The 24,284-nt window shown below is 40.1% G+C and overlaps 1 protein-coding gene across 1 annotated transcript in view; it reads right to left on the minus strand.

The window, feature by feature from the left end:
• LOC128642239 (cytochrome P450 2K1) overlaps positions 1–24,284 on the minus strand; it is a 249,745-nt gene that overhangs the window by 190,294 nt on the left and 35,167 nt on the right. The window contains exon 3 of the mRNA XM_053694937.1: positions 10,990–11,139. Coding sequence (XP_053550912.1) covers positions 10,990–11,139 — 150 coding nt within the window. The remainder of the gene's footprint in view (positions 1–10,989; positions 11,140–24,284) is intronic.

A 24,284-nucleotide genomic window follows, 5' to 3' on the forward strand; every position in this document is an offset into this window, starting at 1 on the left:
TGGCCCTCATTTTACAACGGTTCAATTTACACCGTTTCAGAATAACAACCTTTTTTTCCAGTCATGTGACTGCTATTGAAAAGCATTGAGAAGCAGTGCATTTATTAAAATAGCTAGTAGGTGGAGCTGTCCGCTTGTGTTGCAGTAAAGCCAAGCAAGCTGAAATTAATTAGTTTAACCAGACCTGAGCTATTGAGCAGATTTCAAAGGAACAAGATCTTCCTGTCTATAAATCAGTCCAGATTGGAATGCATAGAAAAAATGCAAGTGAAGTCTGTGTTGTGTGATTATTTTATTAGGTTTATAATGCTGTTTAGCAAATGTTTTTGTTCATTTAACTTAGTTTAATTATATATTCTATGTTGTGTGATTATTTTATTAGGTTTATAATGCTGTTTAGCATTTAAAGTCTTCATTTCAAAGCTTTAAAAATAATGTATTAGGTGTTACTTATGACAATTTTGAGAGGGGCCTGGGACCTATCTTCCTCACTTCCCCTTGACTTACATTATAAACTTGGTTTCAATTTACAACGGTTTCGATTTACAACCATTCCTTCTGGAACCTAACCCCGGCGTAAACTGAGGGCTACCTGTATATATATATATATATATATATATATATATATATATATATATATATATATATACATTTGTATATATGTACAGTGAGGGAAAAAAATATTTGATCCCCTGCTGATTTTGTAAGTTTGCCCACTGACAAAGAAATGATCAGTCTATGATTTTAATGGTAGGTTTATTTGAATAGCGAGAGACAGAATAACAAGAAAAACGCATTTCAAAAAGGTTATAAATTGATTTGCATTTTAATGAGTGAAATAAGTATTTGACCCCTTTGCAAAACATGACTTAGTACTTGGTGGTAGGGTTGCCACCCAGCCGGTAATCTGTGATTAGGAGCCGGTGCCGGCATTAGTAATATACCGGCAATGCAAAAGCCGTGTTTTTTGCAGCCCAGTGTCAGTACTTACTGTTACTTTCCTCCTCACAAAATGTTTACTGTTCAATAGTACTCTAGCTACACATGCTGAGAAAACTCAGTGCGGCTATAAATAGAAATATTTTAAACCTGGTGCCTGGAAAACTTGTTCCTCATGTTATTTCAATAAAAACAGTTTTGCTGCAATTTCGAGTTCTGCCAGCAAGTGTCAATAAAGTGAAGCATAGCAGGAAACTGAATGGTAGCTGCTTGTTTACAGACACCTAAATTACAATTTTTGCGCTATAGAGGGTGCGAAACCATTGCAACAAAAGTTGTCTTATTTTACCCTCCATATCGCTGCCATTACGAGTTTTGAAAAAGCCAGCTTGTGCATGCGATATGGTTGCGTTGAGCTCTATACAGCGCAAAATACAAGCGCTGCTTTGACATGCTCGTGCACGCTTTCCCCATAAGCATCTTACACTTGCGATCGCTGAATGAAAAGCTCTGTAACGCAGCCCCATTGATGTCTATGGGGAAAAAAACACCTTGACATAAACCCCAAGTCTAAACACCCCTAATCTGCCGGTCCCAACATCACTGCCACCGAAATAAATCTATTAACCCCTAATCTACCACTCCCGATATCGCCACCACTATAATAAAGTTATTAACCCCTATTCCCCCATACCCCAACATCGCCGCCACTAAATAAAGTTATTATTACCCTTAAACCTCTGGCCTCCCACATCACTACCACTAAAAAAACCTATTAACCCCTAAACCACCAGCCCCCCACATTGCAACAACCTAAATTAAACAATATTAACCCCTAAACCTAACCCTAACGTAACCCTAACACCCCCTAACTTTAACATAATTAAAATAGACCTAAATTAAAGTTACAATTATTAACTAAATAATATCTATTTAAAACTAAATACAAACTTACCTGTGAAATAAAAGTAAAACTTAAGCTGCCTTACACTAAAACTCAACATTACAAAAAAATACATATAACATTACAAAAATAAAAAAACACTAAAATTACAAAAAATAACAAACTAACGGGTAGAATACGAGTTTTGCATTATGAGGGGTGCGGTTATTGTCAATGCTCACTTCCCTACAGCGCTGGTATTACAGGTTTACAAAAACCCGGCGTTATCAGGCAAGAAGTGAGCGTAAAGCAAAATTGAGCTTCATACAGCACTCCAATACCAGCGCTGCTGAAAGCTGTGGTGAGCTGGTTTTACGTGCTCGTGCACGATTTCCCCATAGACATCAATGGGGACAGTCGGCTGAAGAAAAGCCTAACACCTGCAAAAAAGCAGCGTAAAGCTCTGTAACGCAGCTCCATTGATTCCTATGGGGAAACAAAATTTATGTTTACACCTAACACCCTAACATGAACCCCGAGTCTAAACACCCCTAATCTTACACTTATTAACCCCTAATCTGTCGCCCCCAACATCGCCGACACCTACATCATACCAACAGTAAAACCCACCACCCACACAACCAACCCCCCAAATAAAATCCTAACTAAAAAACCTAAGCTCCCCATTGCCCTGAAAAGGTCATTTCAATGGGCATTGCCCTTAAAAGGGCATTTAGCTCTTTTTCAAGTGCCCAAACCCTAATCTAAAAATAAAGCCTACCCAATAAACTCTTAAAAAAAACTAACACTAACCCCCGAAGATCGACTTACAGTTTTGAAGACCAGACATCCATCCTCAACGAAGTCTGGAGAAGTCTTCATCCAAGCGGAAAGAAGTCCTCAACGAAGGCGGGAGAAGTCTTCATCCAAGCCGGCAGAAGTGGTCCTCCAGACGGGCAGAAGTCTTCATCCAGACGGCATCTTCTATCTTCATCCATCCGGCGCGGAGCGGGTCCATCTTCAAGACATCCAGTTTGGAGCATCCTCTTCTTACGATGACTCTTCTGGAATGAAGGTTCCTTTAAGTGACGTCATCCAAGATGGCGTCCCTTCAATTCCGATTGGCTGATAGAATTCTATCAGCCAATCGGAATTAAAGGTGAAAAATCCTATTGGCTGATTGGATCAGCCAATAGGATTGAAGCTCAAGCCTATTGGCTGATTGCATCAGCCAATAGGATGTTTTCACCTTTAATTCCAATTGGCTGATAGAATTCTATCAGCCAATCGGAATTCAAGGGACACAATCTTGGATGATGTCATTTAAAGGAACCTTCATTCCAGAAGAGTTGTCGTAAGAAATGGATGCTCCCCGCCGGATGTCTTGAAGATTGACCAGCTCCGCGCCGGATAGATGAAGATAGAAGATGCCGTCTTGATGAAGACTTCTGCCCCTCTGGAGGACCACTTCTGCCGGCTTGGATTAGGACATCTTGCCGCTTGGATGAAGACTTCTCCCGGCTTCGTTGAGGATGGATTTCCAGTCTTCAAAACTGTAAGTGGATCTTCGGGGGTTAGTGTAAGGTTTTTTTAAGGGTTTATTGGGTGGGTTTCATTTTTAGATTAGGGTTTGGGCACTTGAAAAAGAGCTAAATGCCCTTTTAAGTGCAATGCCCATCCAAATGCCCTTTTCAGGGCAATGGGGAGCTTAGATTTTTTTAGTTAGGATTTTATTTGGGGGGTTGGTTGTGTGGGTGGTGGGTTTTACTGTTGGGGGTTGTTTGTATTTTTTTTACAGGTTAAAGAGCTGATTTATTTGGGGCAATGCCCTGCAAAAGGCCCTTTTAAGTGCTATTGGTAGTTTAGTTTAGTTTAGGCTAGGGATTTTTTTTATTATTTTTTTTTATTTTGATAGGGCTATTAGATTAGGTGTAATTAGTTTAAATATCTGATACTTTCTTTTTTATTTTGTGTAATTTAGTGTTTGTTTTTTTTTGTAATTTAGGTAATTGTATTTAATAAATGTAATTTATTTAATTGTAGTGTAAGGTTATATGTTAGTGTAAGACAGGTTAGGTTTTATTTTACAGGTAAATGTTTATAGTTAAAATAAATACAAACTTGCCTGTAAAATAAAAATAAACCCTAAGCTATCTACAATGTAACTATTAGTTATATTGTAGCTAGCTTATGGTTTATTTTACAGGTAAGTATTTAGTTTTAAATAGGAATTATTTAGTTATTAATAGTAGGTTTTATTTAGATTTATTTTAATTATATTTAAGTTAGGGGCGTTAGGGTTAGACTTAGGTTTAGGGGTTAATACATTTAGCATAGTGTCGGCGACGTTGTGGGCAGCAGATTAGGGGTTAATAAATGTAGGTAGGTGGCGGCGATGTTTGGGGCGGCAGATTAGGGGTTAATAATATTTAACTAGTGTTTGTGATGCGGGAGTGCGGCGGTTTAGGGGTTAATATGTTTATTATAGTGGCAGCGATGTCCGGAGCAGCAGATTAGGGGTTAATAATGTTATTTTAGTGTTTACGATGCGGGAGGGCCTCGGTTTAGGGGTTAATAGGTAGTTTATGGGTGTTAGTGTACTTTTTAGCACTTTTGTTATGAGTTTTATGGTACGGCTTTGTAGCGTAAAACTCATAACTACTGACTTTCAGTTTTCGGTATGGATCTTGGCGGTATAGGGTGTACCGCTCACTTTTTGGCCTCCCAGGCAGACTCGTAATACCGGCGCTATGGAAGTCCCATTGAAAAAGGACTTTTTGAAAGCTGCGGTAATTACATTGCGTTACGGCCAAACAAGTGTGCGGTGCCCCTAAACCTGCAAGACTAAGAGCCTTAACGCTGCTTTTTCACTCATACCGCAAAACTCGTAATCTAGCCGAAAATTATCCAAAACAACAAAAATGATTCCATTTCTAATACCCTGTTTAAAAAAATAAAAACCCACCCCAAAATAAAAAACCCTAATCTATAATAAACTACCAATGGCCCTTAAAAGGGCCTTTTGTAGGACATTACCCTAAAGAAATAAGCTCTTTTTCTAAAAAAGAAACAACACCCCTTAACAGTATACAAACCCCCACCCCCCAATCCCACAAAATAAAGTTAAAGGGACAGTCTACACCAGAATTTTTATTGTTTTAAAAGATAGATAATCCCTTTATTACCCATTTCCCAGTTTTGCATAACCAACACAGTTATAATAATATACTTTTAACCTCTGTGATTATCTTGTATCTAAGCCTCTGCAAACTGCCCCTTTTTTCAGTTCTTTTGACAGACTTGCAGTCTAGCCAATCAGTGCCTGCTCCCAGATTACTTCACGTGCACGAGCACAGTGTTATCTATATGAAATATGTGAACTAACACCCTCTAGTGGTGAAAAACTGTTAAAATGCAATCTGAAAGAGGTGGGCTTCAAGGTCTAAGAAATTAGCATATGAACCTCCTAGGTTAAACTTTCAACTAAGAATACCAAGAGAACAAAGCAAAATTGGTGATAAAAGTAAATTGGAAAATTGTTTAAAATTACATGCTCTATCTGAATCATGAAAGTTTATTTTGGCCTAGACTGTCCCTTTAAACCTAATCTACCCATCGCCCTGAAAAGTGCATTTGTACGGGCATCGCCCGTTAAAGGGCATTGCCCTTTAAAAATAAAAAAAATGGCTATTCTAAAAACAAAAAAACCCAAAAAGAAAAAAAATTACATAAAATAACAAACTAATTATTCAAAATAATAAAAATTATTCCTATTCTAATACCGTTTTTAAAAAAAACACCCCAAAATAAAAGGACCCTAATCTAAAATAAACTACCAATAGCCCTTAAAAGGGCCATTTGTAGGGCACTGCCCTAAAGAAATCAGCTCTTCTTCTAAAAAATTAAAACAACCCCCCCTAACATTACAACCCCCCCCCCCACAAACCCACAAAATAAAAAAAAATAAAAAAAAAAATAAACTAATCTACCCATTGCCCTGAAAAGGGCATTTGTATGGGCATTGTCCTTAAAATGGCATTCAGCTCCTTTTCTTGCCCTTAAAAGGGCATTCAGCTCTTTTAAGACAAGTCCAAACCCTAATAAAAAAAAAACCACCCAAAAAAAAACCCTTAAAAAAACCTAACACTAAACCCCTCTTTAAGTACTCACAGTTGCTGAAGTGCGGCTTGAACGATCTTAATCCCAGCGGCTCCATCTTCATCCATCGAGGGACTGGCATCTTCTTCATCCCTGCTGGAGGCGGAGAGGTTGATGAAGTCCAGGCGAAGGTCCAAGGCGGAGGTCCATCGTTCCGACGCGGAGGTCCTCTTCATGCGATCGTCCGCCGCACGCTGAAGATTCAAATGCAAGGTACCGCTTTTATACTGGGGGTACCATTACATTCCTATTGGCTGAAAAATTTAAATCAGCCAATAGGAATTATAGCTGCTAAATTCCTATTGGCGGTTCAAATCAGCCAATAGGATTTAAGCAGCTCTTATTCCTATTAGCTGATTCAATTTTTTTTTATTAGTGGTGGCGATGTCAGGAGCGGCAGATTAGGGGTTAATAACTTAAAAATAGTGTTTGCGATGTGGGAGGGCCTCAGTTTAGGGGTTAATATGTAGTTTATGGGTGTTAGTGTACTTCGTCAGTTTAGTTATGAGTTTTATGTAACAGTTTTGTTGCGTAAAACTCATAACTATTGCTTTTAGAGGGCGGTACGGATCGTTTCTGTATAGGGTGTAACGCAAGTTTTCTAGCCTCACTGCACAACTCGTAATACCAGCGCAATGGGAATCCCATGCAAAAACGTAAAAAAAATTTTGTGCGGGACTGACGTTGCGTTACAGGCTAAAAGGCTTGTGGCAGCCATACTGACAAGACTCGTAATGGCTGCATTGCTGTTTGGCCATTTTTTCAGCATTAAAACAGGAACGCAAAACTTGTAATCTAGATGAGAGGTTCTTGCGTGATCATGGGGATTAAGGTGACAAATTTCCTGCTTATGAATCTGATTCAGCTCTAACATGCTTCATACAGTCCACAGATGATCTTGTGGTAAGCCTGATTGAGAACTGCTTATTGACATTTTGTTCATTAAACAGCAACTGTTTTCTCTTTAAACTCCAACTAAAATAATTTACAGTAAACAATTTATAGAACAGTGGTTCTCAACCAAAGTGACCTCAAGGCCCGGTTAATTCGAGCTGGACATGTCCAGGGCCCGGTAGAGAGATATATATATATATATATCCTGGTGCGTTCCTTAAAAGGACACTGAACCCAATTTTTTTCTTTTGTGATTCAGATAGAACATGCGATTTTAAGCAACTTTCTAATTTACTCCTAGTATCAATTTTTCTTTCTTCTTTTGCTATCTTTATTTGAAAAAGAAGGCATCTAAGTTATTTTTTGGTTTAGGACCCTGGACAGCACTTGTTTATTGGTGGATGAATTTATCCACCAATCAGCAAGAACAACCCAGGTTGTTCACCAAAAATGGGCCGGAATTTAAACTTACATTCTTGATTTTTAAATAAAGACACCAAGAGAATGAAGAACATTTGATAATAGGAGTAAATTAGAAAGTTGCTTAAAATTTCATGCTCTATCTGAATCACAAAAGAAAAAAATTGGGTTCAGTGTCCCTTTTAAGCTGGAGTTTTCAGTTGCCCTATCAGTAACTAAGCAGTTAAGTGTGGGTTTAGTGGGGGCCCTGGAGTGTGGGGGGTCCTGCCGGGGGTCTGTTGCTGTGAGGGCCATGGAGTGTGGGGTCTGACTCTGAAGGTTGGAGGCCCTTTCTCTGTCCCTTAATGTTGGGAGTCCTGGCACTGGAGGTTGAGGAGCATGTTGGGGGCAGGGCAGGGAGGCTACCATGTTCATTTGCATAGCATTGAATACATTTGGGTCAGTGTGAGACAGTTTTCCTGGGGCCTTGATTGGTCTCAGTCTGCCCCTGGTGTGCAGTGGGGGCATGACAGGTCGGGGCCCACCAGCAGGGCTATCACGGCCCGGTACTGGGCCACGGCCCAGCTGTTGAGAAACCAGGTTATAGAAGATATGGGTGTAAAAAGTCAAATGAACAAAATGTAACAATTCAGTTGCACAGTAATATTAATTACAATAAAATACACCATCTTTGCTTTCATCTCATAAATGCAATTATTTAGGAGCATCGCAGAAATTTGGAAGTAAAGTATACATATTTTTAATGTCCACATTTAATACTGTATTCTTAGAACACATTTGTATAATAGTTGATCATAACTTTTCCCTTTATAGAATATTATAGAATTTTAGAATTATAATTTATAGAATTATAATTGTTTTTATGCTTGTTGAATGGGACTGTTTAATACACACACACACACACACATAACACACACACACTCACACACAGTCAAACATTCATTCACACACTGCTTCAGACCTGAGTAGTAGAGAGTAATATGTATGAAGCTTATTATTTTATATTGCATATTAGCCCAATAAAACAAATGTTACTAACTGCAATACTGGCTATCATTTAAAATAATGTACAGTAATATCACATGGCATGTTATAATGGGGATAGATGGATCATGGATGGCATAGAGATATTTAAAAGTTGTTTTGGGGGGTTTTATTTTGTTTAATGTGCCAGTATATGAAGTTTTTTTTTCCTTTCCAAAGATTTTGACATAGAAATCATATCTCATGTACATTAAGTGCTATAGTAAATTCAACATATTTTCTTATATTTTTAAAATAAAATTTTAGCAGACTTTATACCATATCTATAAAATCAAGGGTTGTGATAGGTGGGAAGGTGACCTTGTTTAGTTTAGTTTTGTTTTGTTTACACAAATTGCACATAGGGCTTGTGTAATGTGCTGGGTGGTGAAATTTGCTGTTTATAGCTATAACAATATATACTGTAACTATATGATATTTATCTCTTTTTGGCTCCACCCTTTTGTGGCCCCACCTTTTATTGGCTCCGCCCTCACCCATGGCTGGTATTTTTTTTTTGAGGAAAAGGTGGCAACCCTTCTTGGTGGCAAAACCTTTGTTGGCAATCACAAAGGTCAGACGTTTCTTGTAGTTGGCCACCATGTTTGCACACATCTAAGGAGGGATTTTGTCCCACTCCTCTTTGCTGATCCTCTAAAAGTCATTAAGGTTTCGAGGCTGATGTTTGGCAACTCGAACCTTCAGCTCCCTCCACAGATTTTCTATGGGATTAAGGTCTGGAGACTGGCTAGGCCACTCCAGGATCTTAATATGCTGCTTCTTGAGCCACTCCTTTGTTGCCTTGGCCCTGTGTTTTGGGTCATTGTCATGCTGGAATACCTATCCACAACCCATTTTCAATGTTCTGGCTGAGGGTAGGAGGTTCTCATTCAAGATTTGACGGTACATGGCCTCGTCTATGATCCTTTTGATGCGGTGAACTTAGCAAAAAAACACCCCCAAAGCATAATGTTTCCACCTCCATGTTTGACGGTGAGGATAGTGTTCTTGAGGTCATAGGCAACATTCCTCCTCCTCCAAACATGGTGAATTGAGTTGATGCCAAACACCTCGATTTTTGTCTGTACATGTGCTTTCTTGAGCAGGGGAACCTTGCGGGTGCTGCAGGATTTCCGTTCTTCATAGTGTATTTCCAATTGTTTTCTTGGTGACTATGGTCCCAGCTTCCTTGAGATCATTGACAAGATCCTCCCGTGTAGTTCTAGGCTGATTCCTCACCGTTCTCGTGATAATTGAAACTCCACAAAGTGAGATCTTGCATGGAGCCCCAGACCGAGGGAAATTGGCAGTTATTTTGTGTTTCCTCCATTTGCGAATAATCGCACCAACTGTTGTCACCTTCTCACCAAGCTGCTTGGCGATGGTCTTGTAGCCCATTCCAGCCTTGTGTAGGTCTACAATCTTGTCCCTGACATCCTTGGGCAGCTCTTTGGTCTTGGCCATGGTGGAGAGTTTGGAATCTGATTTATTGATTGCTTCTGTGGACAAGTGTCTTTTATACAGGTAACAAACTGAGATTAGGAGTACTCCCTTTAAGAGAGTGCTCCTAATCTCAACTCATTACCTGTATAAAAGACACCTGGGAGCCAGAAATCTTGCTGATTGATAGGGGATCAAATACTTATTTCACTAATTGAGTCCCATTTATCAAGCTCCGTATGGAGCTTGTGGGCCCGTGTTTTCTGAAGACTTGCCAGAAACAGTAGTTATGAAGCAGTGGTCTAAAGACCGCTGCTCCATAACCTGTCTCCCTGCTCTGAGCAGGCGGACAGAGATCGCCGGAATTCAACCCGATCGAGTACGATCGGGTTGATTGACACTTTCCTGCTGGCGGCTGATTGGCCGCGAGTCTGCAGGGGGTGGCGTTGCACCAGCAGCTCTTGTGAGCTGCGGGTGCAATGCTGAATACGGAGAGTGTATTGCTCTCCGCATTCAGCGAGGTCTTGCAAACCTGATCCGCACTTTCGGATCAGGTCCGCAAGACCTTTGATAATTCGGCCTCATTAAAATGCAAATCAATTTATAACTATTTTGAAATGCATTTTTCTGGATTTTTTTGTTGTTATTCTGTCTCTCACTGTTCAAATAAACCTACCATTAAAATGATAGACTGATCATTTATTTGTCAGTGGACAAACAAACAAAATCAGCAGGGGATCAAATTTTTTTCCCCTCTCACTGTATTTATATATGTATATATAAATATGAATACATAAATACACATGTAAATAAACATATATCCACATATATTTACCCACATACACATATTTATACCATACACCTTTGAACACTATATACTAATATTTATATGACTAATTTTTATCATATGTATATATATATATATATATGAGTGTAACAGTTGATATGAATGTATTTAATAAATAAATAAAAAAGTTTTTTTTTATTTTTAACTCTTACTCTTTACACTAGATCTCCACTCACACAAACCCAATGAGCACTACTTTAGTTTGCGTTTGAGCGACTGTCTTTACTTTCAACTTGCAATACACGCGCAAGTTAGCGCGCCACTTGTAATGTAGCCCAAATTGTTTACTGACTCCAATTTCTTATATCCAATCTACTACACACACAAACACCCTGTCAATCCTTACTTTCTAAAATTACAAAAATAAATAGATATTTCTATTTACCACTGTATGATTCAAAATGTGTGAGTAAAGGGTGTAATTCATCTTGAATTCTGCTTTGTATTGTCTTCTTTCCCATTCCAAAGTCTCGTAGAGTTGAGAGTGTAAACCTTCTCATTATTTTCCATGATTCACCATGTCCTAACACAATACCTGAATGTAAAAAAATAGAACAGATGGATACGTATCACAAATCAACATAGGAAATGCAAATTAGATATACAGTATCTCAAGCTTTTTTGATTCTGATACTGGGCCCCATCCGATATGCAGCGTCGCCCGCAAAAGCCGGCAACGCCGTTTTTTGCGCGGATTTGGTATCCTATATACAGCGCCGCATATAAATGTGGCACGTATATTTCACCCGGTGGACGTAGTTTTCCCCCCTATAGACTAACATATAAAATCCGCGCAATTTGGTATCCAATATCCAGCGCAAGGGCTTACGTGACAAAAATGGAGAAAACTTACTCCATTTTCACCGTCGCAATAAAAAGCAGCCGTAGCAGGCCTTGCGCTGAGTATGGGAGCACCGTAACTCCCTAAAATGCCTACAAGAAAAACCTAACACATGCGCAATGTCTATGTACCTGTCAACCGCAATCCCCCACCGCAATACCTAATAAAGGGTTTAACCCATAAACCGCCGCTCCAGACCCCACCGCCACTAAATAAAGTGTTTGATCCCTAAACCGCCGCTCCCGCCACTTACATTAAATTTATTAACCTCTAATATGACCCCCCTACACCACCGCCACCTACATTAAATATATTACCCCCTAATCTGACCCCCCTACACCGCCGCCACCTACATTAAATGTATTACCCCCTAATCTGACCCCCCTACACCGCCCCCACCTACATTAAATGTATTACCCCCTAATCTGACCCCCCTACACCGCCGCCACCTACATTAAATGTATTACCCCCTAATCTGACCCCCCTACACCGCCGCTACCTACATTAAATATATTACCCCCTAAACCTAAGTCTAACCCTAACACCCCCTAACTTAATTATTATTTAAATAAATCTAAATAATAATATTATTAACTAAATTATTCCTATTTAAAACTAAATACTTACCTATAAAATAAACCCTAAGATAGCTACAATATAATTAATAATTACATTGTAGCTATTTTAGGATTTATATTTATTTTACAGGTAACTTTGTATTTATTTTAGCTAGGTACAATAGCTATTAAAGAGTTAAATTTGTAGTTACGCTTATTTCTGGACATCGCTAGTTTGTCTGACTTATGGCACTTTAGCAACTGCCGGCGGGGTATATGTAATACCCCGATGTGCAAGGTGAAACTACGGGCGCCGCGGGTTACCTTGCTTGCGCCGAAAACTTAGAACAGGGTATTGCTGTGCTCTCGCTCCCTGTCTATATATTATTATTATTATCAGTTACTTATAAAGCGCCAGCAGATTACGCAGCGCTATACAAAGAATAAAAACATTACACGGATACAGTAATACACAAACAAGTACAGTATTGGGGTACATTACAGTTGTAGGTGCAATAATTGAGTTATACAGAAGGAGAGGAATGCCCTGCCCTTGAGCACAATCAGTAGTAGTTAACTTTAAATACAAAGTGGCCTGCAGGTAAAGAGGCTCTCAAGCTTACAATCTAAAGGAGAGGGAATGAACACAAAAGGTAAGGGAGAATGGAAATAAGTCTGATATAAGTCAGGGTAAACTGAGAGTGAGTGATGATATAGGGAAACAAAAAAGAGTGTGTGGTGACTGAGCAAATGAGGTTGGAAAAGTGTAAAAGAATGTGATACAAAGGCGGTGAGTCTGAGGTGGTTTCTCTATGCTGGCTTATTAGTAACAGCTGCGCATAATTACTGTTAGAAGATGATTATATATTAAAGGGGCAGTAAACTTACAAACTAATGTTATAAAATTCTGCACATAGTGCAGCATTATATAACATTGTAACAAAAAAAGGGGGTTAAATAAACTAGCGCTTAAGAGTTAATATCCCTTGCCTTATTCTCCTACTATCTACTTCCCAGATAGAAAGGTGTATAAAGTGAAAAAGTTATGGAGATTAGGCACTTAATCTGCAAAAGGGATAAAGGTGTGTATGGAAGTCGTTAGCTAAATATGTAGAAAAAACTGGACCTTGGACAGAATAAGTGAAAAATTCTTCTACAATTTATTTTCAAAATAAAAACATGATCATACCAAGATAAAATAAATCACAATCCCTAAGTGTTGCAACACTATATCGATCAATTCATAAAATTTCTAAAATTCAGATATACATTTGTTTCATACACCAATAAAAGGATTTATCTGCTCTTTTGTATCATTTTTTCAAAGATTTTATGATAAAGTAATTTTTATTATTTTGTAATAAGAGCATAATCACATAAAAAGGTAAAAGAAAGACAATTCAGAATAAAACAAATCATGGTTCCCAAAAATTACATGGTAAGCGAAGTAATTCAAGTTAAAAAACATAAAATCGGCCGATTACCAAGTCATATATTGTGAGGCCACTTTTACATGAGAAGCCTGATAACCTCATTCCCTGCGAAACAAGTCAATGCAGTGAAGAATCTCCTGCTTAAAGCTAAATCTGAAATGTTTCTAGGTACAATATAACGTATCATGGCCCGGTCAAACAACATTTTTCCAGGAAATGAAACAGCATAATAAAGAATTAGTAGAGAGAGGAGAGAATTAGGTAAAGTAAAGAAAAGGGGGAGACAAGAAACAGGGAAGGGGATATCTCCTGACCACATCGCTTCGCTCTTAAAACGTATTATATATAGGTTTTACGTATCTCCTATTTACCCATGTTTTTCTTGACACGTCGGGGGGGCTCTGAACTCCAAAGAATAGGACGCTCTATGTGAAGGGCTCTATTGATTTAGATTGGTGTATTAGGACATATTGTGTAAGATCCAATAATACCAAACCTTCTGGAAGGAGGAAGAAGGCTGCCTGTTCTGACATGTTGTAATAGAATTTGATTTTGAGTTTGATTTCTTCCCAAGACGGGGCACCCTCTTTCCAATGGCGGGCTATACAAACCCTTGTGGCAGTACATGCTATCTTGATAAACAGGTTGATATATTTATTAAATTCTCTAAGTCTAATGTGGAGTAGAGCTTGTTCTATGGTGAGATTGATTGGGCTATCTAGGATATAGCTTAGAAACCGGGATAGTTGGTTCCACACTCTATGTGTATGGGAGCAGTCCCACCACATATGTTTATAGTCGCCTTCCTCTCCGCAGCCTCTATAACAAAGTCTAGATCTATTTTTGGAGGAGTGTGAGGTTATCTGTGGAGTTAGATACCAACGAAAGTTGGTTTTAATGCAATTTTCCCGCATGTCTGCACTCAATAATCCTTTCCCTGCATTAAATAAAGTTATGTGCCATTCCTGGATCTCTATTTCCTTATTGATATCATTTTCCCATTTAATTTGTAGGGTGGATTTGGAGTTTTCTGAGGCTAGTTGGATTGCGTGGTAAAGCCTTGAGATGGTATTCTTGGGCCTAGATGTGGCACTACACAAGTTCTCTAACGTGGAGGGTAGGTTTTTAGCAATGGATGGTAAAAGAGGCTGAATGATGGAAGTAAGTTGTAGATACAGAAACCATTCTAATTTGACTGGCTGTAATTTATCTTGTAGTTGCGTGTAACTCATCACTTTGCCCTCTTCTATGAGGTCTGCTATTCTGTAGAGTCCTCTGTTTCCCCATTTCCTCAAAGTGGGGACCAGTTCCTGTCTAACTAGACATGTAAGTGTGGTTTTAATGGAGTGCAGGGGGAGTAGGGCCAAAGAGGTGGTCAGTTTGGACCATTGTTTGATCATGAAGTCTATCACAGGGTATTCGTGTCGCTTCCTACTAAGGCACCGTTTAGGGTTCCAGAGAATCATATCGCGTGGGATAAGTCCTGCGATATCTGATTCGAGTTGTGTCCATATAATGTCTTCGTCAGGGTCGTTGAGAAGGGCTGTCTGTGCCAGTCTAGCTGCCTGGTAATAGTGTTTGAGGTTTGGAGCCCCCACCCCACCCAGTTGTCTGTTCCTAGTAAGAATTGCCGAACGGATTCTAGCTTTTTTGTTTCCCCTTATGAAACTATTTATACGCTTTTGGAGGTTGTCTAAGTCTGGGGCTGGTATTCTAATCAGTAAGGTGCGGAATAAATACAGGATCCTTGGTAATATCATCATTTTGACTGCCGACAATCTACCAAACCATGAGAATCTTAGTTTACTCCATTTATTTAAGTCTTGTCTAATAGATTTGTACACAGGGGAGTAATTTGCACCATACAATTCTGTTGACTTTTTGGTAAGATTAATCCCTAAGTATCTGAGGTGGTATTTGGCCCATTTAAATTCAAAGTTAGCCTCTATCAGCTTTTTGGTATGGTCTGGAAGATGCACCGGCAGTGCTTCACATTTCTCTAGGTTGACTTTATAACCTGATATTGAAGAGAAGGAGTTGAGTGTTCAAAGATTTTAGATAGAATGTATTCTTTTATTTCAACACAATTAATAATATTTGTCTCTATTCGATATTTTATATCTATATTTCATCAACTTTAAAATTACAAATATGTAGCAAAAACTAACAATTAGTTAAAACAATTTAAATGCAAGACTGATTATAAATGGTGTCCCCACAATGGCTGTTTACTTATATTGGTTGTAATTTTGTGTATCTAAAAAGTTCATCAAAGCATTTGTAAGTAATTGGAGATCAATTACTGAGGGCTGTGTTCTTTATCCTTATATCTATGTTGTGATAAATTACGGTTTCACAGTTACCTCTTTGTATCCTCAGTGAGCTTAATTTGTAGAAAAGGAATGTTCCAAACAGTGTTTAGGGGTGATTTTCTTACCCTCTCTTGTGAGCTGTTACTACTCACAGCTTACCGGCGGTTCCTATGTGTCCTCAGTTTGACTCTCAGACAAGGGGTTCCGGTAGGTAATTTTCCTTTGTGTTACCTTGTCACTGGTCCTTGTAGGAAGTGCTCTGATTACAGCACCAAACTTTAGACAATCCTTTTGTTTCTGTAACTTGCGCAAGTTAGCTTTTCTGTTTGTAGTTCCTCAATCTCCTGCACTTAAGTACTTCTGTACGCAGGAAAAAAACAGGCTTTTTCTTTCTTGGTGTTCTATCTTGATAAAGTCAGGGTTGCTGGCGAAACATGTTGATATCTGTGTGAACACCAAGAAAGAAAAAGCCTGTTTTTTTCCTGCGTACAGAAGTACTTAAGTGCAGGAGATTGAGGAACTACAAACAGAAAAGCTAACTTGCGCAAGTTACAGAAACAAAAGGATTGTCTAAAGTTTGGTGCTGTATTCAGAGCACTTTCTACAAGGACCAGTGACAAGGTAACACAAAGGAAAATTACCTACTGGAACCCCTTATCTGAGAGTCAAACTGAGGACACATAGGAACCGCCGGGAAGCCGTGAGTAGTAACGGCTCACAAGAGAGGGTAAGAAAATCACCCCTAAACACTGTTTGGAACATTCCTTTTCTACAAATTAAGCTCACTGAGAATATAAAGAGGTAACTGTGAAACCGTAATTTATCACAACATAAATATAAGGATAAAGAACACAGCCCTCAGTAATTTATCTCCAATTACTTACAAATGCTTTGATGAACTTTTTAGATACACAAAATTACAACCAATATAAGTAAACAGCCATTGTGGGGACACCATTTATAATCATAAATAAAAAGAGAGAAGCGCTCAACCTGGAAACGAACAATAGCATAATAGCTTGTTCTATGGCTAGTTACCACCCAAGAAGCAGCCTCTTTTTGCTCAATATGTGCCTTTCACAGAGAAAAACTTTCCTGAAGCATATCAGTCTGATCCTGACTTCACAGTACAGTCCAGCCCCGAAATACCAGGCAATTCTTCTCTGAACGAGAGAAACAGCAAAACCCCAGACGTACGTTTTGGCCTATTGTGGGCCTCGTCAGTGAGGTGCAGCCATATCCCTCTAGGCACACTGAGCAACGGGTCCACGTCTGGATTCCCGCATCACACTTAGGGAGACTTCCCAAAATGTCATAATTTGCATAAATAAAAAGAGAGAAGCGCTCAACCTGGAAACGAACAATAGCATAATAGCTTGTTCTATGGCTAGTTACCACCCAAGAAGCAGCCTCTTTTTGCTCAATATGTGCCTTTCACAGAGAAAAACTTTCCTGAAGCATATCAGTCTGATCCTGACTTCACAGTACAGTCCAGCCCCGAAATACCAGGCAATTCTTCTCTGAACGAGAGAAACAGCAAAACCCAAGACGTACGTTTCGGCCTAATGTGGGCCTCGTCAGTGAGGTGCAGCCATATCCCTCTAGGCACACTGAGCAACGGGTCCACGTCTGGATTCCCGCATCACACTTAGGGAGACTTCCCAAAATGTCATAATTTGCATAAATAAAAAGAGAGAAGCGCTCAACCTGGAAACGAACAATAGCATAATAGCTTGTTCTATGGCTAGTTACCACCCAAGAAGCAGCCTCTTTTTGCTCAATATGTGCCTTTCACAGAGAAAAACTTTCCTGAAGCATATCAGTCTGATGCTGACTTCACAGTACAGTCCAGCCCCGAAATACCAGGCAATTCTTCTCTGAATGAGAGAAACAGCAAAACCCCAGACGTACGTTTCAGCCTATTGTGGGCCTCGTCAGTGAGGTGCAGCCATATCCCTCTAGGCACACTGAGCAACGGGTCCACGTCTGGATTCCCGCATCACACTTAGGGAGACTTCCCAAAATGTCATAATTTGCATAAATAAAAAGAGAGAAGCGCTCAACCTGGAAACGAACAATAGCATAATAGCTTGTTCTATGGCTAGTTACCACCCAAGAAGCAGCCTCTTTTTGCTCATTGTGTGCCTTTCACAGAGAAAAACTTTCCTGAAGCATATCCGTCTGATCCTGACTTCACAGTACAGTCCAGCCCCGAAATACCAGGCAATTCTTCTCTGAACGAGAGAAACAGCAAAACCCCAGACGTATGTTTCGGCCTATTGTGGGCCTCGTCAGTGAGGTGCAGCCATATCCGCTAGGCACACTGAGCAACGGGTCCACGTCTGGATTCCCGCATCACACTTAGGGAGACTTCCCAAAATGTCATAATTTGCATAAATAAAAAGAGAGAAGCGCTCAACCTGGAAACGAACAATAGCATAATAGCTTGTTCTATGGCTAGTTACCACCCAAGAAGCAGCCTCTTTTTGCTCAATATGTGCCTTTCACAGAGAAAAACTTTCCTGAAGCATATCAGTCTGATCCTGACTTCACAGTACAGTCCAGCCCCGAAATACCAGGCAATTCTTCTCTGAACGAGAGAAACAGCAAAACCCCAGACGTACGTTTTGGCCTATTGTGGGCCTCATCAGTGAGGTGCAGCCATATCCCTCTAGGCACACTGAGCAACGGGTCCACGTCTGGATTCCCGCATCACACTTAGGGAGACTTCCCAAAATGTCATAATTTGCATAAATAAAAAGAGAGAAGCGCTCAACCTGGAAACGAACAATAGCATAATAGCTTGTTCTATGGCTAGTTACCACCCAAGAAGCAGCCTCTTTTTGCTCAATGTGTGCCTTTCACAGAGAAAAACTTTCCTGAAGCATATCCGTCTGATCCTGACTTCACAGTACAGTCCAGCCCCGAAATACCAGGCAATTCTTCTCTGAACGAGAGAAACAGCAAAACCCCAGACGTATGTTTCGGCCTATTGTGGGCCTCGTTAGTGAGGTGCAGCCATATCCGCTAGGCACACTGAGCAACGGGTCCACGTCTGGATTCCCGCATCACACTTAGGGAGACTTCCCAAAATGTCATAATTTGCATAAATAAAAAGAGAGAAGCGCTCAACCTGGAAACGAACAATAGCATAATAGCTTGTTCTATGGCTAGTTACCACCCAAGAAGCAGCCTCTTTTTGCTCAATATGTGCCTTTCACAGAGAAAAACTTTCCTGAAGCATATCAGTCTGATCCTGACTTCACAGTACAGTCCAGCCCCGAAATACCAGGCAATTCTTCTCTGAACGAGAGAAACAGCAAAACCCCAGACGTACGTTTCGGCCTATTGTGGGCCTCGTCAGTGAGGTGCAGCCATATCCCTCTAGGCACACTGAGCAACGGGTCCACGTCTGGATTCCCGCATCACACTTAGGGAGACTTCCCAAAATGTCATAATTTGCATAAATAAAAAGAGAGAAGCGCTCAACCTGGAAACGAACAATAGCATAATAGCTTGTTCTATGGCTAGTTACCACCCAAGAAGCAGCCTCTTTTTGCTCAATATGTGCCTTTCACAGAGAAAAACTTTCCTGAAGCATATCAGTCTGATCCTGACTTCACAGTACAGTCCAGCCCCGAAATACCAGGCAATTCTTCGTTTCCAGGTTGAGCGCTTCTCTCTTTTTATTTATGCAAATTATGACATTTTGGGAAGTCTCCCTAAGTGTGATGCGGGAATCCAGACGTGGACCCGTTGCTCAGTGTGCCTAGAGGGATATGGCTGCACCTCACTGACGAGGCCCACAATAGGCTGAAACGTACGTCTGGGGTTTTGCTGTTTCTCTCGTTCAGAGAAGAATTGCCTGGTATTTCGGGGCTGGACTGTACTGTGAAGTCAGGATCAGACTGATATGCTTCAGGAAAGTTTTTCTCTGTGAAAGGCACATGTTGAGCAAAAAGAGGCTGCTTCTTGGGTGGTAACTAGCCATAGAACAAGCTATTATGCTATTGTTCGTTTCCAGGTTGAGCGCTTCTCTCTTTTTATTTATGCAAATTATGACATTTTGGGAAGTCTCCCTAAGTGTGATGTGGGAATCCAGACGTGGACCCGTTGCTCAGTGTGCCTAGAGGGATATGGCTGCACCTCACTGACGAGGCCCACAATAGGCCGAAACGTACGTCTGGGGTTTTGCTGTTTCTCTCGTTCAGAGAAGAATTGCCTGGTATTTCGGGGCTGGACTGTACTGTGAAGTCAGGATCAGACTGATATGCTTCAGGAAAGTTTTTCTCTGTGAAAGGCACATGTTGAGCAAAAAGAGGCTGCTTCTTGGGTGGTAACTAGCCATAGAACAAGCTATTATGCTATTGTTCGTTTCCAGGTTGAGCGCTTCTCTCTTTTTATTTATGTAAATTATGACATTTTGGGAAGTCTCCCTAAGTGTGATGCGGGAATCCAGACGTGGACCCATTGCTCAGTGTGCCTAGAGGGATATGGCTGCACCTCACTGACGAGGCCCACAATAGGCCGAAACGTACGTCTGGGGTTTTGCTGTTTCTCTCGTTCAGAGAAGAATTGCCTGGTATTTCGGGGCTGGACTGTACTGTGAAGTCAGGATCAGACTGATATGCTTCAGGAAAGTTTTTCTCTGTGAAAGGCACATGTTGAGCAAAAAGAGGCTGCTTCTTGGGTGGTAACTAGCCATAGAACAAGCTATTATGCTATTGTTCGTTTCCAGGTTGAGCGCTTCTCTCTTTTTATTTATGCAAATTATGACATTTTGGGAAGTCTCCCTAAGTGTGATGCGGGAATCCAGACGTGAACCCGTTGCTCAGTGTGCCTAGAGGGATATGGCTGCACCTCACTGACGAGGCCCACAATAGGCCAAAAAGTACGTCTGGGGTTTTGCTGTTTCTCTCGTTCAGAGAAGAATTGCCTGGTATTTCGGGGCTGGACTGTACTGTGAAGTCAGGATCAGACTGATATGCTTCAGGAAAGTTTTTCTATGTGAAAGGCACATGTTGAGCAAAAAGAGGCTGCTTCTTGGGTGGTAACTAGCCATAGAACAAGCTATTATGCTATTGTTCGTTTCCAGGTTGAGCGCTTCTCTCTTTTTATTTATGCAAATTATGACATTTTGGGAAGTCTCCCTAAGTGTGATGCGGGAATCCAGACGAGGACCCGTTGCTCAGTGTGCCTAGAGGGATATGGCTGCACCTCACTGACGAGGCCCACAATAGGCCGAAACGTACGTCTGGGGTTTTGCTGTTTCTCTCGTTCAGAGAAGAATTGCCTGGTATTTCGGGACTGGACTGTACTGTGAAGTCAGGATCAGACTGATATGCTTCAGGAAAGTTTTTCTCTGTGAAAGGCACATGTTGAGCAAAAAGAGGCTGCTTCTTGGGTGGTAACTAGCCATAGAACTAGCTATTATGTTATTGTTCATTTCCAGGTTGAGCGCTTCTCTCTTTTTATTTATGCAAATTATGACATTTTGGGAAGTCTCCCTAAGTGTGATGCGGGAATCCAGACGTGGACCCGTTGCTCAGTGTGCCTAGAGGGATATGGCTGCACCTCACTGACGAGGCCCACAATAGGCTGAAACGTACGTCTGGGGTTTTGCTGTTTCTCTCGTTTAGAGAAGAATTGCCTGGTATTTCGGGGCTGGACTGTATCAGGATCAGACTGATATGCTTCAGGAAAGTTTTTCTCTGTGAAAGGCACATGTTGAGCAAAAAGAGGCTGCTTCTTGGGTGGTAACTAGCCATAGAACAAGCTATTATGCTATTGTTCGTTTCCAGGTTGAGCGCTTCTCTCTTTTTATTTATACCATTTATAATCAGTCTTGCATTTAAATTGTTTTAACTAATTGTTAGATTTTGCTACATATTTGTGTCTGCAGGGATAATATTCAGCTCTTCTGGGAAACAGCGAAAGCTTACCTAAGAGGGGAAATAACTAGCTATGTGGCAAAAGCAAAGAAGGAGAAGGCGAAAAGAGAAAAAGCCCACTCAGATAAGGTGAGGGAATCTTACATCAAACTTTTAGAAAGTCCTTGTAAGATCAACACTGAGAACTATTTCCAGGTCAAGAAAGAAAGAAAGGGAGTCATTCCTCCTGGGTGAAGCACAGGTACACCTTTATAAAAATAGTGCCAGATTTGCAAAATTCGGTAACAAAGTAGGTAAATATATGGCTTCAATGTTTAAAAGACAATCCAGGAAGAAACCAATAGCAACATTAAAGGTAAATGATCAGCTAGTTATAGAACAAGAGCAGATCTTACACCTTTTCCACACTTTCTATTCTGATCTTTACTCATCCCAACGCCCGGATGCAGATACTATTAATAAATTCCTGGAGGGGATTTGCTTGCCTACAATTTCATCAGAAAGTTGCGATCTTCTGAATCAGCCAATAACAGAAAATGAGATTTATAAAATTATTGGCTCAATGGCGAGAGGGAAAGCTCCAGGTCCGGATTGTCTACCTATTGAGCTTTATCAACTACTGCGAGCAGAGATAGGGCCAGTTCTCCACGAGCTATACAATGAATACTTTGGAACAGACTCTAAGATCTCCGAAAACTTCAAGAGGGCTAACATTATTTTGATTCCAAAAGCCAATAAGGATCCTACAGAAATGATTTCGTACAGACCTATCTCGTTATTGGGATTAGATTATAAAATCCTGATGAAAATCATGGCGGAGAGGATGAAACCTCTAATGCCGGCGATTATTCATCAAGACCAGGCAGGGTTTGTTATAGGAAGAGCATCGGAGATGAATATATGGAAAATTTTACAGGTAATATGTCATTATGGGGGGGATCGTTCTGCCCTGCCGGAGGACTTCCTGCTATCCTTGGATGCAGAGAAGGCCTTCGATAGGGTGGAGTGGCCCTTCCTGATCCAAGTTTTGGAGAGATTTGGCTTTAGGGGACACTTTAAGGGGTTCATTGACAAGATCTATAGAGATGTTAAGGCCTCTATTTTGATCAATGACTCAATGACAGATTCTTTTACCTTGACAAGAGGCACCCGTCAGGGTTGCCCTATGTCACCACTATTATTCGATCTTATAATGGAACCTCTGGCTATTAAACTGAGAGATCTACTGTTCGGAATTAGCATAGGACAAACAAAACTTAAAACCGCCTTGGTCGCAGATGATCTTCTGTTATTTGTCGCCGAACCAAAAAGACAAATTAGTGCGATTATGGGGCTGCTTGAACAGTATGGTGAGGTTTCGGGTTACAGAACAAACCTCTCAAAGTCAAAAATCTTGTGGCTTAAACAGAATCCTGGGGAAATACAAACTTTTCAATTTATAGAAACTAAAACTTTGGAATACCTGGGCTTAAAAATCTCAGCTAATACAGCAGACTGGTATAAGGACAATTTTGATACAATATTAGGGGATAGTAGAAACAAATTAAAATCATGGGCTTCACTTCCGGTATCGTTGTTGGGAAAGATTTCCATCTTTAAGATGTTTATCATCCCTAAGATTTTATATACGCTAAGGATGCTCCCTTTTTTGATAAGTGGAAACGATTTAAATCTTTTCAACCAATCATTAAGGCTGTTTTTATGGAGTGGGAGAAAACCAAGGTTGAAATTATCTAAGTTATACCAACCCTATAACAAAGGGGGACTGGCGCTCCCTAACTTAGAACGATACAACCAAGCGGCTATTTTACGCTTCCCTCTTGATTGGCTAACAAGGTCTTTCTTATACTCGGAAGAATCTATAGAAAATCAAGCTTGCTCGCCGTTATCTTTAAACTATATTCTATGCGCTACAAATAGAGAGCTAGGCATGAGCTTTTTGACACACCCCTTGTATAGAGATATAATAAAAGTATGGAGAAATCTATCTACCAGTATTGGTGTGAGTCAAAATATCTCAAAGTGGATGCCAATAAGAGGTAACCCTCATTTCCCTCTAGGTAAATCTGATATCTTTAAGAAATGGTCAACAGAGAGACCAGTAGTAGTGAACGATTTCTATAATTATAACACAAATAAGGTGTGTACATTCGAATGGTTTCAGGAAAAATTCCCGGAAGCACAAAAGAAACATATGTTCTACTTTCTACAAGTCAAAGGTTATATCTTTAAACTGACTAGGTTAGCTCCTTATCTATGGAAAAAACACCCTTTAATTGATGTTGCTAAAGTTAGAAAGGGTCTGCTATCTTTTATATACAAACTATTGTTGTCTTTAGATGAAAAATCAACATTAACAGAACTGGTATCTCATTGGACACCAATGGTTGACTCTCCTAACCTGGAAAAAACATTACTGAAAAGTCTAATCACCACCCAAAAACTATTTCCTTCATCTTACCATAGAGAAATTCAATTCAGATTACTACATAGGGACTATTTTATCCCACGTAGAGTGGCAAAATGGAATAAAAACGTGCTTAATTGCTGTTCTAAATGCCACTTGTCCGATCCAGACCTAATCCACTTAATATGGAATTGTCCGAAGTTAATCCAGTTTTGAAAGAAAGTAGAGTTTCTTTTTTT

The sequence above is a fragment of the Bombina bombina genome, chromosome 11 (genome assembly GCF_027579735.1).
Source record: "Bombina bombina isolate aBomBom1 chromosome 11, aBomBom1.pri, whole genome shotgun sequence".
Taxonomy (NCBI): domain Eukaryota; kingdom Metazoa; phylum Chordata; class Amphibia; order Anura; family Bombinatoridae; genus Bombina; species Bombina bombina.